Below are 14,109 nucleotides of genomic sequence, written 5' to 3' on the forward strand. Positions count from 1 at the left end.
AAAAAAAAACATATATTTCTTCTCATACATTTGCAAATATCACGAACATGCATGCAGTAACAACTACAACCAGTTTAGGTAAAAAAGACCAGATAATTACACAAACACAACACCGTAGGTTACCACAGTGACAAAATCATGAAAATTACACGGTAATCAATGACATTCGCTTGTCGAGCACTACCGTAATGAAATTATTTAGAAATCGAAGAGAAAAAATGACCCAATGAAAAATTTTATTTTATTTTATTTTTTAATTCAAGAGATTCAGAAGAAAGAAAATATATTATAGAACAACAAACACCCATATGTGGGAAAAGAAATATAATAATATTTTCATTAAAATAATATTTTTAGAATTTATATATTTGGATCAATATTACGTTTAGAAATGTTTTTATTATTGAAAATTTTTAATTGGATTATCTTTCATGCAGCCCATTAACTTTTGTTGGGCCTATAAGGAAACTGGAGGCCCAATCTTTAGATGTTAAAGCCTTTAATTTGAGGATATTTTCCTCTCTCAGGGTCTCAGCGTTTCCTAGGGTTTTATTCATCTTCAACCTAGAAGTACACGCAGAGTAGCGGTGAACGGCGACATCACCAGCAACCCAACATGGCTACTCAGATGAGCAAAAAGCGAAAGGTAGGTATTGAATTGGTTCTTCATCTTATATTCTCCATGAGACACTAATTATTCTATACATTTTGGTTTGGTTAGGACTTACTTTATTCAATTTGGTACAGTTTGTGGCTGATGGAGTGTTCTTCGCGGAGCTAAATGAAGTTCTTACCAGAGAGCTTGCAGAGGATGGATACTCCGGGGTGGAGGTTAGGGTTACACCAATGCGGACTGAGATTATCATTAGGGCTACTCGTACACAGAATGTTCTTGGTAAGAAATTTTCTCTTCTAGTATTGATATTTTTGTCATTCGAATCATCGGAATAGGTTTGGGAAGATTGGAATCTGTTTTTGTTTCAGATCAAGCTACCGCTACGAGTTTCTTTTCATTTTCTCTTCTAGTATTGATATTTTTGACCTGCGGATCATCGGCATAGGTTTGGGAAGTTTGGAATCTGTTTTTGTTTCATATCAAGCTGCTACTGCTACGAGTGTTTTTAACCATTATTGGTTGTGCTTCCGTCTATAACTTCCAATTTTGCTTCAAAATTATGAACTGTGTATTCATCTCTAATTGGAATCTCATGTAATTCTTATGAAGTTGAATTTAGAATTTTAGACAGGCGTAAGGAGGTGTGTTGAAGTGAGGTGTGTTGAAGTGTTACCGCTTTGTAATTGGTTACGGCCTCGAAAACTGGGTTGTGGATGGCTCTCTACGTTTTAGTACAATGTTCAGTTATGTTCTGTTGTTGGTGCTGGATAGTCGACATAGTTGAATTTTTCTTCTGTAGAGGTTATTGGCACTGTATGCCTTGACTCGAGTTTTGATGTTTAATGTCATTGGAGGATATGGATACGTTGAAGTGGATTTAAGTTCTTAGGTCAATAGCTCTTTCATTTTCCTTACAGGAGTTGGGAGTTTAGATATATCAAACATGTTAGAGTAGTTTGATTTTGGTGTTTTCAGTCGTTGCTTTTGGATCTGGTGTCTGACTATGTATTCAATTGTGGCTATAGGTGAGAAAGGTAGGAGAATCAGAGAATTGACATCTGTTGTTCAGAAGCGTTTCAAGTTTCCCGAAAACAGTGTTGAGCTCTATGCCGAGAAGGTCAACAACAGAGGACTCTGTGCCATTGCTCAAGCTGAGTCACTCCGCTACAAGCTTCTTGGAGGCCTTGCTGTGAGAAGGTATAATAGAAATTATGAATGTTTTGGAAACTTTAGTCTTAGGTGCGTGCGGTATCATAATGATGAAAATTTTCTTTCTCGATACTGATTGTTCGGTTTGGAACTACATCTTGGCAATCACTCATACTAAGCATTGCTTTTTCATTTCTCCAGGGCTTGCTATGGTGTCCTTAGATTTGTCATGGAGAGTGGAGCTAAAGGATGTGAGGTCAGTCCTAACTTCATCTTTATAGAATTTGTTCTTGATGATTTGGTGGGTTTGTATTACACATCTTTATTAATTAGTAATCTGAATCATGCAGGTTATTGTAAGTGGTAAGTTGAGGGCCCAGCGTGCAAAATCCATGAAATTCAAGGATGGATACATGATTTCGTCTGGACAGCCAGTGAAAGAGTACATAGACTCTGCCGTGAGACACGTTCTCCTTAGACAGGTCAGTTCAGTATCATCTCAAGAGGGCATTCATTATCTTTTCTTGAATCATATATGTGGGTGGATTTGTTCTTTAATTGATGTCTCTGTTACTTTAATTTACAGGGTGTTCTGGGTATCAAGGTCAAGATCATGCTCGATTGGGATCCAAAGGGCAAGCAAGGTCCACCGACACCGCTTCCCGATTTGGTTACTATCCATACTCCCAAGGAGGAGGAGGATTTCATTAGGCCTGCGGCTGTGATTCCTACGGCTGAGATTGAAGTTGAAGCAGCAGCTTAAGAGCCAGCAGACATGAGGGGGGGGGGAGCAAGTTGTCTAGTGTTGCTATCGTAATATCATTTCTTTCAGAATATGGAATTCTAAGTTTTGATGTCATTTTTCTTCTGTTTTGAGTTTTGATTTTGGGATATTTCTGTTACAAAATATTCACAGAGGCCGTGGTACTTAACTTTATGTCAGAGCCCCTAGTGTTCTAATGGTAATCTTAACGATGATGTCATTTAGTTGTATAATTTTGGCCCGTATGGATATACTTAAGGCTACGAAGAATGACAAAATGATAAGCACGTGCGAACAAAAACCATCCTTAGTGAAGGGAGACAGGAAAGGTTCTGATGAGCATGGTAGGGTTGCCTGCTATTGTTGAGAAGCAGGAAACTGCTCAAGTCTAAATGAGAATCATGGGAATGAACATAGGAGTTTGGGGGATTGTTTAAAGCATCCAGATAATCTTTATTGATTGGGGACATATGCCTGGATAATCTGTCAATTACAGAACGTAAATGTTTCAAAACAACTTTTGGGAGATATACTACTGTTGAAGACAAATTGTGGCTTAAGAGGAGAATTGCCATGGGATTGACCTGTTCATGCGACATTCCAGCCACATCTTTCAAAATTAAGGAAGGAAAGCTGGTTGAAGAAAGATCTCAAAAACCTAGAGGGTTTGTTTGTCGATAAGGCAACCTTAATCCTCAGTTCAACGATCCAAGCTTTTGTTGAAACAAGAACACTAGAATCAAAGAAATTAACACTTCTTTATCGGATCACCAAGAGATTTGGAACATTTTAAGATCAAAGATTCAGAAGGATCACCAAGAGATTTGGAACCTTTTAAGATCAAAGATTTAGAAGCAAAATTTTGGAACTTTGTTCTAAATTGAGTGACTCCACGACCGAACTTGATCAAAGCTGATTGAATGGCTTGGATACAATTTACCACCAGAATTGTTTGGAACTTAAAAATGACAAAGACAATGCTCAAATTTCTAATGTTAAAAGTTTCAATTTCATTCATCCAAAATCTGCCTTTTACGTGCTAATTTGTGGGTATTTATAGTCTCTCCACAAAAGAAACTTTCAATTCTTTGAATGCTTACGAGATTTCAAATTTCTATTTTTCTTCATAGTCTACCCTTCCAAACAAAAATCAGAATCCTTCGGTTATGGATGCAGATGAGGCGGAGAAGACTTTGGAGATGAAGCAAACAACTTCTGGGTGTGCGTCGGATGATAACATGATGGCTCAAACATCAAAAGGAGGGATGAGGAGGAAGCATCATCGTGCTTGGACTCTAGTTGAGGTCATCAAAGGACATGTATATAAGGATTACGGTGTTCCAAATGTTCCAAGACATCAAAGGACATGTTTTACTTTCATGTGTTACAAACAAGCTGATTCGATTGAGGAAGGACTATTTGGAGCTTCAAGAGTGAATATTTGCACGGTTGAACTAAAGGATAAAGTTGCAAAAATCATTTCATGAGTTATAAAACTTTATTTATTGTTTTTAATTTCATAATTCTTGTAATGGGTCAAAGAGTGGACGTTAATGGTCAAATTGACTACGTTTTTCGTGGAGATGGATCGGGATTAAATCATGGCCACTAACTTTTTTAGTGGGCATTGAAGATTTGAAAGTTATTTTTTTTTTTTTGTGGAGAGACTATAAATAGCCACAAATTATTAGCTAAAAAATCAGATTTGTGATAAATGAAATTGATCTCTCTGTACTTTCTCCCTTAGAAATCTGAGCATCATCTTTGTAATTTCTGTATTCTTGTGCTAGATTGAATCTGAGTCATGCAATTTCTGTATTCTTGTGCTAGATTGAATCCGAGTCATTCAATCAAGCCTTGATCAAGTTCGATTGTGGGGTGACTCAATTTAGAATAAGGTTCCAAATCTTGCTTCTAAATATTCGATTTTAAGAAGTAATCTAATTATAACTTTATCTTTTGATTGATCCGAATTTTGTATAAAGGTGTTAGTTTCTTTGAATCGAGAGTTCTTGCTTCAACAAAGGTTTGGATGGACTGACTATTAGGTTCCTTATCCAAATACAGAGCTGGAAAGTGGTCTGAGATTAAGAAACTATCTTTTTTATCATACCCATACCGTACATCAGTTGATCTCAAGGTGAATTTCCTCACAAACTGTCCACAAGGAGGCTGTAATTTTTGCCGAATCATGCTTAATGATTTTGATATTAAAAATTTTGGTTTAGAATATAGAGAATCACAATTATAGGAGAGGAGGTTTGAATCTTGAACGGGAAAGATTACTGATGGCTTTAACTCTTTGACCTCTTTGTTCAGGTTGGTTTTGGACACTTTTCTTATTTACTTCATCACAAAATAGGTTTCTCTTTTGCAGGATAAATGGAGAAACCTGCTTAAAGCTAGCCTCACGTCTACCTATTGATGAAGGGGTAGGCATTTGATATTGAAAGGTTATACGTTGTTCCTCATTTTTGGATTAATCAATGCAGAAGAGTTCTCGGAAACATCCATCGATATCGATTCCTTCATCGATCTTGTCACGGGTGAGGGAGCTTGATGAGATACATGCTCAAATTCCTCCTCCAAATCACAGCCAGGGCAAGTTGGGTGCAGGAGTTAGTGGGAGAAGTATGCATGAGAGATGAGTTCAGCAGTGTGCTTGTGACATAGTAAATAACAGCCCATCTTATTTTCCCCCGTTGAAATAGAAATTGGGAAATAAAAAGCATTACTGATATGAATGCTGTAACAAAAAAAAAAGGTTCGTCGTGTTGGATGAAAGTCCCACATCGGTTAATTTAGGGAATGATCATGGATTTATAATCAAGGAATACTCATTCCATTGGTTTGAAGTCTTTTGGGGAAGTCCAAAGCAAAGCCACAAGAGCTTATGCTCAAAGTGGACAATATCATATCATGGTGGAGAGTGTGTTCGTCTAACATAGTATCAGAACCATACCCTAAACTTAGCCATGTCAATAGAGTCTTCAAATGTCGAACAAAAGACTCCAAAAGAAAAAGGAGGTGAGGCTCCTCGAAGGCATAGTAAAATATGACGAAGACTCCAAAAGAAAAAGGCTTCTCGATTAAGGGGAGGCGGAATTTATTCGAGGGGAGATGTTGGATGAAAGTTTCACATCGGCTAATTTAGGGAATGATCATGGGTTTATAATCAAGGAATACTCTCTTCATTGGTTTGAGGCCTTTTGGGGAAGCCCAAAGCAAAGCCACGAGAGCTTATGCTCAAAGTGGAAAATATCATACCATTGTGGAGAGTCGTGTTCGTTTAACACGTCTTTGGTAGCAAATTATAGGAGTTTCATGAGCTTTGCAGTAGTTTTTTGTGGTTCCTACGGTTTTAACTCCCAAATTGTTTACAAACTTACAATTGGCAGACAATGAAAAAAATCTAAGGAAAAAAACTCAAGATTTCTACTAAATTAATAATAAAAAAAAGGAATAATTAAAAACTTTCCTCTTTCTTTAAAAATATATAAATTTAACATCTGTATTTGGTTTTATTCAAAATGATCGAGAGAATATGAAGTGAACCTATACTATATAATAATTGCTTAAAGAAAGAAGTTACCTTAACTTCAACGCATGCCTGCAGCCGCATTATGAGCGTAATCGGAATGGGCAATGAGGGTTGACGCGGACAAAGCACATATTTCAAGTTCAGCAGTTCGGAACCCACAAAAGTTGATGAACTATGTCAGGAGAAAAATAAGGAAACAAAAAAGATGACTCACATTTTTATGTCGTTTTATGAAGATTCGTACCTAGAACAATTGCCAAAATTGTTAATACGTCCATAAGATTTGCCGTTCATTGTTCGTTACAGCTGCAGCATCTTTTATCTGATTTCCATTGTTCAGCACGACACTTGAGAGCTCCTAATCTGAATTCATCATGTCCGTCTTCTTTATTTGCTCCGGCATTGCCATTATTTGTTCACTGATTATATCCCTCACATTCTTCCATCTCACAATACTAGGATGGTTCAATTGCTGCTGCCATTCACCCGGGACGACCGAGTCGGTTGAGAATATTAAGAATGAAGTATCACATATCATGCAGATCCCAACTGTCACGTACAAGAAAGAAAATGAGAATGAAGAAACTAATACTGAAAGTGAGTGTGTTTTGTGCTTGTCACCTTTTGAAGATGGGGAATGCATACGGCAGCTTCCCAGCTGCAACCATGTCTTTCATGCTTCGTGTATCGACGTATGGCTCTCTTCACATTCAGAGTGCCCACTCTGTCGGACTCCAGTCCACCGTGTAGCTTGTTGGACTGAGGCGGTGATTTCTCAGGTAGTAGACATTACCAGTCTCCAGATTGAGCTTTCTCCTCATGTAATTAAGAGCGAGGCGTGGCCAGAAAACATGGTTTAATAATTCAACTGCATATCGAAATAAGAAGATCTCGATATGCACTCAGAAAGCTTCAAGGCTTCTAGTTCTAGAACAACTTGACAAAGAAGTGGAATGGTTAATCTCATGCAAATCTATACTATCAATCCAAAACCTTTGTCTTCCTTGAAGGCTTAAATTTGTAAAGAGAGAATTACCTAATCCCAAGTGCTAAATTCATTCTCTTCTCCGAACAAGAGATCAAACTTGTCAATGTAGTATTCAAATACATAGAGTTCAACTATAAACAATACATGATTTATTATGTCTATTATCTGAGAGTTATTAATTTCGCATAATAGAAAAACCTACATTTTTCTCAAGTTATCCAGCCTAGCCTGTAAATCACTGTCAATTCCAGTATCTTCGGCTTCTGCTTGGGCAACCCTATTATTAGCAGTTGAAACTGACACAGAAGCTGAGGGTGCATTCACAAGCTGTATGTGAGAGAGAACAAAAAACAATCACGATTGCGTTTAAATTACCTTTTCCCATGACAAGATATGAACCATTATGAAAAAAATCTGTATGTGTGCAAGCACATTTACCTCTGAGTTGATATCAATTCCAATCTCATCGAGCACCTGATTCACAAGCTCGTCTGTCTCCTCCTCTTCTTCATCTCCTTCTAAAGCATCATCAAGAACGTCTGCCATTACTTCAGATGTCATTTCCATCCTTTCATTCTGCCTCTCAAACTCTTGCATTATCTTCTGTAATGCCGGCAAGTTCATCTGCCTATTCATTTGGCCCATCGCCTTAGTAACACCTTTCATGGCTTCTCCCATAGCTTGAGTTGATTTCAACGTCTGCAGGAAGCAAACAATTTGGAGCAAAATTTGAACAATCACAAATGCAGAAATTGTACGTGTCAATTGATTAAATAAAACAACTTTATATCTTTATGGTCTCAAAAAGAAAGTAAGAGTTCATTTCCAAAATTTATAAAGAAAAATTCTATTTCCAAAATTAATCGTTTAATGCTGAAAGCTTCTCTTACAGTGATGAACAGTTTTCTTCAAATAGAAAACATTCTAATGATACAGCCACTTGTTTCGTAAATATAAACAATGGAAAATTATGTTTATACAGTGTATTTTCATGGACAGTGATACAGAATGCGACATTAGACAAACCATGAAAAGTAAACAAGAGGCAGACAAACTAAAAACAACCTTCCCACGTTTTTGAAATCACAAAGAACTGAAAAGATAGTTTTTCCAACTTTGTTATGAAAAATCAATCTAGAAACAAACCCTAAAGAGGCAGATAAGATTGAATGGAATCAAATCCATTATTCTAAACTGTGATTTGAATGAACTACTTCAAAATTCCAATTTGCATATAAACTTGAAGCAAGAAAATACTCTTGCCCCAAAATCCCAATTTTTTTCAAACCTTCCTTTTACTGTACAAAAAAATTAGAAGATGCAAGAGAAATTAAACTAATACTAAAGCATTTTGTTGTTTGTTCTTTAATCATGCGGGAAGAGAACTGTATGGTTTGCAAGATGTTCCTTTTCTTAGCACAGATATAAGCACGCCTCAGTTAGAATTTGAACCAAGAAAATGCATATACAATGAAAGCTTAACAAGCTCTAGATAGTTATAACCTTAAACTTTCATTTTGGGCTTTTAGAGCACATCTATCAAGAATAACTACCTCTGCGTCCAATCACTTCAAATCAGTAACTATAATCCAAAAATTTGTACAAAAATGAGCAGTAATTGTTCTCGCTCTGATGAAAATGAAAGATGAGAAGTAACATCAGTTTCGGAGAAAGGTGCACATAGAATACCTGAATTCTCAAAGCCACGCCCTGTAGCTGTGATTTTAGTTTATAAAATTTTTCAATCTGATGTCGTGTCCTGATGAGATCTTTGGCCATTATTTTAACTGCTCCCTGGAGAAAACAAAAACAAAGGAATCAAGGAAGTTGTGCGGAGTTGATGGTTCCAACCAAGAATCCATCGCCCTTTCTAAAGAAACAAAAGAAAAGAAGTAGAAGCACACTTCCATCCCGTAGAGCTATAGAAACCCCGTCACTGAAATGTGTCGATGTCAAAGAACAAGTTCTAAATTGCTCAACTCACCATCTGTCCTTGTTTAGCATTTTTCTTTATCTCGACAATCAACTTCTTTTCCTGAGACTGTAAGCCTTGTCTTTCCCGTTCAATTTCTCTTATGGACTTATCAAGCATCCTCTTATTCTCCCGCAAAAGCTCTGCGCAGAAAACCAAAACAGATTACAATCTAGAGCCGTCTATTGTAATAGAAGTAGAACGCACGAATTCACTCATACAAATCACAACGCATGGGAAAATATGATTCCTCTATATCACGAGTAAAATTAGATGTACTGAAATTACCGTCAAAGAAATTTCATCCACATCAAAATGACTTTTACAGGACTGAGCTCCAGACTTAGAAATTCACACAAAAAATCACGCTATCACAAGAACAAAGCTCTGACAAATGCAAAATTGAGAAGGTAAAAGGCAAAATTTCATCCACATCAAACATACGTTTATCCGGCTAGACTCCAGAGTTAGAAATTCATCACAAGCAATCACGCTATGATTAAGAACAAAGCTCCAGAATATGCACAATTAGAGAAGGTAAGAACATAATGGACCTGCAGGAGTTTTCCGGCTGCCAAAGAGGAAGCTCATACTTAACCGTCTATTGATAAAACCAAAAGATACGTGCAATTCCCGATCTCAACGTGCTTATTCCTTCTTCTCTTCGCCTTCCGTTACGCTGCAACTCTCCCCTTACTCAAAGTCCGTCGATGGAGGTCACCGGCCACGGTGGGCTCTCGTCATGGAGGAGCGGAGCCACCTTTTCTTCTGGTCGATCGGTACGTAAAAGCATTATTCTCGAATTGTATCATTGTTCGATTGAAATGTCGAAGGCCCAAGACGTATAGTGGGCCGTTATGATTGTTGGGCCTTATATGATCATTGACATTTTTGCCCATTTAGTTTGCTTGTAATTACAAAACCGAAAATCAATAAAAGGCAAAAAAAAAAAAAAAAAATGAAGCAAACAACTTTGTATAAATAATTTAAAAATAAAAATTTTAAAGTAAATAATAAAATGATATTTTTCTTTATAAAATACTTTTGATTTTTTTTGATATTTTACTTTTTTTAATAAATATTATGTTAAAAAAATAAAATTTATCCAATAAAAAATATTTTAAAATAGAGATATATAAAATGGAAAAAATATCCCTACGAGATCCCAATGTTAGGTTGTGTAACTTAATGTTTATATAAGCTAAGTTTACTTAAGAACTAAGGAAACTTAACGGTTACTTAATTTGAGTATGTAATTTTAAAAAATGGATTATCTTATCGGAAACTACTTGAAATCATCAATATATACACTCCCGTGTAGTTTTCCATTCTAATGACACTACGTATATTTCTTCTAGCATCGTCTCTCTTTTGTTCTTCGTGTTATTCATCTAGATCGAGTATTTGAGTTGTGTGATCCTAACATCCGATCCCTGCAAATTTCTTTTGAGGAATCTCCACCTCGATAAAATTTTTGCACGAGTGTAGAATGAAAGAGAGGCGTGAATGGAATGAAAAAATTAACTCTAAATTTCGTTTCAAAGTTTGATGGTCGAGTCGAGACTCCCGAGCAACCCTAAATTATAGATCTTTTTAGTACTATATTCGTCTTAATGTGAAATATATATATATATATATATATATATATATATATAATATAATATATATAATTTCATAATTTTTTAATAATAAAATATAATTTAATTTAAATGTGTAGTCTTTACAATACTAGGAAGATAATGTTCTCGGGATCATAACAAAATAAATAACGTGGGAAAGAAATTCTTTTATTTATTTATTTTTTTTTTTTTTTTCTCTCCACACCCACGTTACTGAAAACGCATCGTCTTTTCTTTTGCACAAAGCTGCTCTGTTGCCTTCCTTTTCTTTTTACTTTTTTGTCCTCTCACTACACCCACATTTCATTTTTCCCACTAAGCCCACCTGAAAACGAAACGTCCCTCTCAAACTCAGAGGGCAATTCTGTACTTTTGAAAGAACGGGTTTTATAGTTGCACGTGGCTTAGATGTATAGGTGTCAGAGCGGGAGTGGATGCCCTGGGATCGTCTTTTAAATTGTTATTTATGCTCAAATTATGCTTCTCCATTTATTTATGTATTTATTTTAATAAAAATTAAGATAATCCATAAAGTCTGCTATATATATTATATTTGATATTTTATTATATTTACCTTTTCACCATGAGTATCTTTCCATTTATTGTTAACTTCATTTATTACTTTTTCTATATCCGAGTAATTTATTTTATTATAAATAGATGTGCGGTGGATTAAACAAACATTCTCATTTTTTTTATTTTTTTTTATTTGTTGAAAAATAAAAACAATTTAAGTCAGTTCATAGGTTGAAATTTTTTTATTAGGTTGACTAACCCAACTAACCTCAAAATATGGTTACAATCTAACCCAACCTTATCTTACTTTTAAGATTATTATGAAAATAAAAAGATATTTAACGTTTGTAACCTTTACTAGTGATGTGTTGCGACTCATGAATATTTGATATTTGAGTTTTATAAAATTTTAGTTAATAATGTAACGTGAATAAGTATGATTTTCTAAATAATAATAATAATAAAAACAACCTAACAACCAACTAAAATTAAAAGGTCGTTGTGAATTCTATTTGGATGGTTCCGGCTATGAACTGTGTGGTCTCTCATTGGTTGGAGAGGGAAACGAAGCATTCTATTTGTTAGTAGATACGTTTTAAAACCGTGAGATTAACGTCGATACTTAATGTGCCAAAACAGATAATATCTATTTGCGATGGGCTTAGGCTGATACATCAACCCAACCAACCTGAAACTTTTAGTTGATCCGAAAGGTTTTCTTCAACTTAACTCGTGTGCCTTCCTAAATATAATAAGTGAGAATATAAAATTTTAAATTTTAATTTATTATGGTCCACCAAGAAATTTAATCAAGCTTAAGTATAATTTGGTTGATGTAATTTTAAAATTTTAATTTAATTAGTACAATTTGAGTTTTTTTTTTAATTAGTGGGTAGATCTGGGCGCACGTGTGCATGCACGACAAGGCTGCGACACGAGGGCCCAATCTGTCACGTGCGGAGGGAGGAGAGAGAAAGTTATATTAGACAGAGGAGAGAGACAGAAAGTCTCGTAGCACGCTTGGGTGCCAGACTTCGGAGTGCATTAGTGGGCCCACCACTTCTATTTTTCACTTTTATTGCGTCACCAATCTTCTTCATTTTTTCAATAAATAATAAATGGTTAATTTTAGATTAAATTAATAAAAAAATGTTTCCTTCTCTTCTCCCACCGACCTGCGATCTCACAATCCACTCTTCTTGAAAGTCAGCGTCCTCGTAGCACACTACTTGGTGTCTGGATCTAATACCATTTGTATCAGTCCAAGCCTACCGTTAGCAAATATTGTTTACTTTGACCCATTACATATTACCGTGAATCTCACTATTTTAAAATAATCTGTTATGGAGAATTAAAAAAAAAAAAAATAAGACCTTTAAAATTTTAAATTAAATATACTTTTACACTCCATTTTGATCGGAAACAATTAATATATTGTTTCAAAATATCATTTGTTAGGCGAACACGACTCTCCACAATGGTATGATATTGTCAGCTCTCATGGCTTTGCTTTGGGCTTCCCCAGAAGACCTTACACCAATATAGAGAGTATTTTTTTGTTTATAAACTCATATGATCATTCTCTAAATTAGCGGACGTGGGACTTCCATCATCCAACACCATTAAACTTCTAAAATTACACTCGAACTTTTAAAAGTTTTATTAATATATTTAATTTTTTTTTTCGGTATATCAAAAACACATTTAAATATTTTGTAACATTTAAAAAATATTTTTATTGTTAGTATATGATTGGAACCGTTAATACCCGTCTAAAAAATAAAATTTTAAAATAAATATTAATACATTTTGTTATGGTATTTTGGAAACATTTAAAATTAATAAAAAGATAATTTTGAATTTTTTTTTTTAGTTCTAAAAGAATTATTGAAAATTTTAAAAGTATAAAAATAATTATTAATTTAGCGTTGATTTAAAAAATATAAACTAAAATAAAAAGAAAAAGAAAAAAAAAAGAAAAAGAAAATAGTAGATAAATGAAAGAGAGGACAAAAATGAGAAGCAAGAAAGAGGAGGAAGGGAGGTCCCCCTTAGACAACACCCTTCCAAATAATTTGGCCAAAACAAAAGGGATAACATTCATTCCCACCAAACGCACTTAAAAGACAGAAGTGACCTCCATTTGGTTTCCATTAGATTGGACAACACAATCGAACCCGAATATAATGAAAAATAAATCACGAGAGCTTAAATGGATAATATTGTACTATTGTGGAGGTATGCTAAACGTTTTAGGGTCTAAGATTCAATTCTTGACCTTTGTGACAGATGTTCGGGTGAAAGTTCCTTAAGTTTATTCGGTCTGTAGTTAAGTTTTATCAAAGTGTGTTTTAAAAAGGAGAAGAGCAAGTTCTCGTGTAAAATCACGAGACCATAAGTGGACAATATCATACTATTGTGGAAGTATGCTATTCCGACCTTCGTGACAGATGTTTGTAGTGAAAATTCCTTAACTTTGTCTGGTTCGTGTTTAGGTTTTACCATACAGTTAGAGTGTGCTTCGAAACAAAGAAGAGTTAGACCGGATAAGAACGAGCTCTTGTGTAAAGTCACGAGAACTTAACTAATAATATTGTACTATTGTGGAGGTACGTGAAACTTTTGAATCGTATAATTACGAGATTTGGTAAGTACCATAGGCTTGTGCTTGGTGGTTGAGCGACATGCATGGCCAAATATTTAAACGTTTGGAAGTTTTTGTGGTGCATGTTATGGTCCTACTATTGTCCCATAGTTGCTAGCAATTTAGTCTTATATTGTTCGGATAATTAATATCATACCGTACACTTGTTGGGACATGAACGTTAGTCTTTTCTCGTTTCGAGCCAAAAAATGTGTAATGTATATTTTCGACGAAAAAATTAGAGGTTCGAATCACTGATTTTAGAAACACTTCTGCATCAATTACAGTGAGTTTAATTATG

General features: G+C 35.1%; 2 protein-coding genes and 1 pseudogene across 2 annotated transcripts; 2 read left to right on the forward strand and 1 right to left on the reverse strand.

Moving 5' to 3' along the window:
* The first annotated feature begins 487 nt into the window (after positions 1 to 487).
* LOC111806432 (small ribosomal subunit protein uS3x) lies at positions 488 to 2,761 on the forward strand. Its single transcript, XM_023691744.2, has 6 exons — positions 488 to 646; positions 748 to 895; positions 1,642 to 1,813; positions 1,967 to 2,021; positions 2,116 to 2,247; positions 2,352 to 2,761. Exons 1-6 carry the CDS (start codon positions 617 to 619, stop codon positions 2,526 to 2,528), a joined length of 714 nt encoding a protein of 237 aa, XP_023547512.1. The 5' UTR covers positions 488 to 616; the 3' UTR covers positions 2,529 to 2,761.
* An 11-nt stretch (positions 2,762 to 2,772) lies between these two features.
* On the forward strand, positions 2,773 to 5,452 carry LOC147790010 (uncharacterized; annotated as a pseudogene).
* Positions 5,453 to 7,101: 1,649 nt separating this feature from the next.
* LOC111806433 (vacuolar protein sorting-associated protein 2 homolog 1) lies at positions 7,102 to 9,819 on the reverse strand. Its single transcript, XM_023691745.2, has 5 exons — positions 9,584 to 9,819; positions 9,042 to 9,172; positions 8,747 to 8,851; positions 7,496 to 7,756; positions 7,102 to 7,384 (listed from the first exon to the last, which is right to left on the reverse strand). The coding sequence occupies exons 1-5, from the start codon at positions 9,618 to 9,620 to the stop codon at positions 7,256 to 7,258; spliced, it is 663 nt and encodes a 220-aa protein (XP_023547513.2). The 5' UTR covers positions 9,621 to 9,819; the 3' UTR covers positions 7,102 to 7,255.
* Between the last annotated feature and the right edge of the window lie 4,290 nt (positions 9,820 to 14,109).

The sequence above is a fragment of the Cucurbita pepo genome, chromosome 12 (genome assembly GCF_057944985.1).
Source record: "Cucurbita pepo subsp. pepo isolate OVF chromosome 12, ASM5794498v1, whole genome shotgun sequence".
NCBI lineage: Eukaryota > Viridiplantae > Streptophyta > Magnoliopsida > Cucurbitales > Cucurbitaceae > Cucurbita > Cucurbita pepo.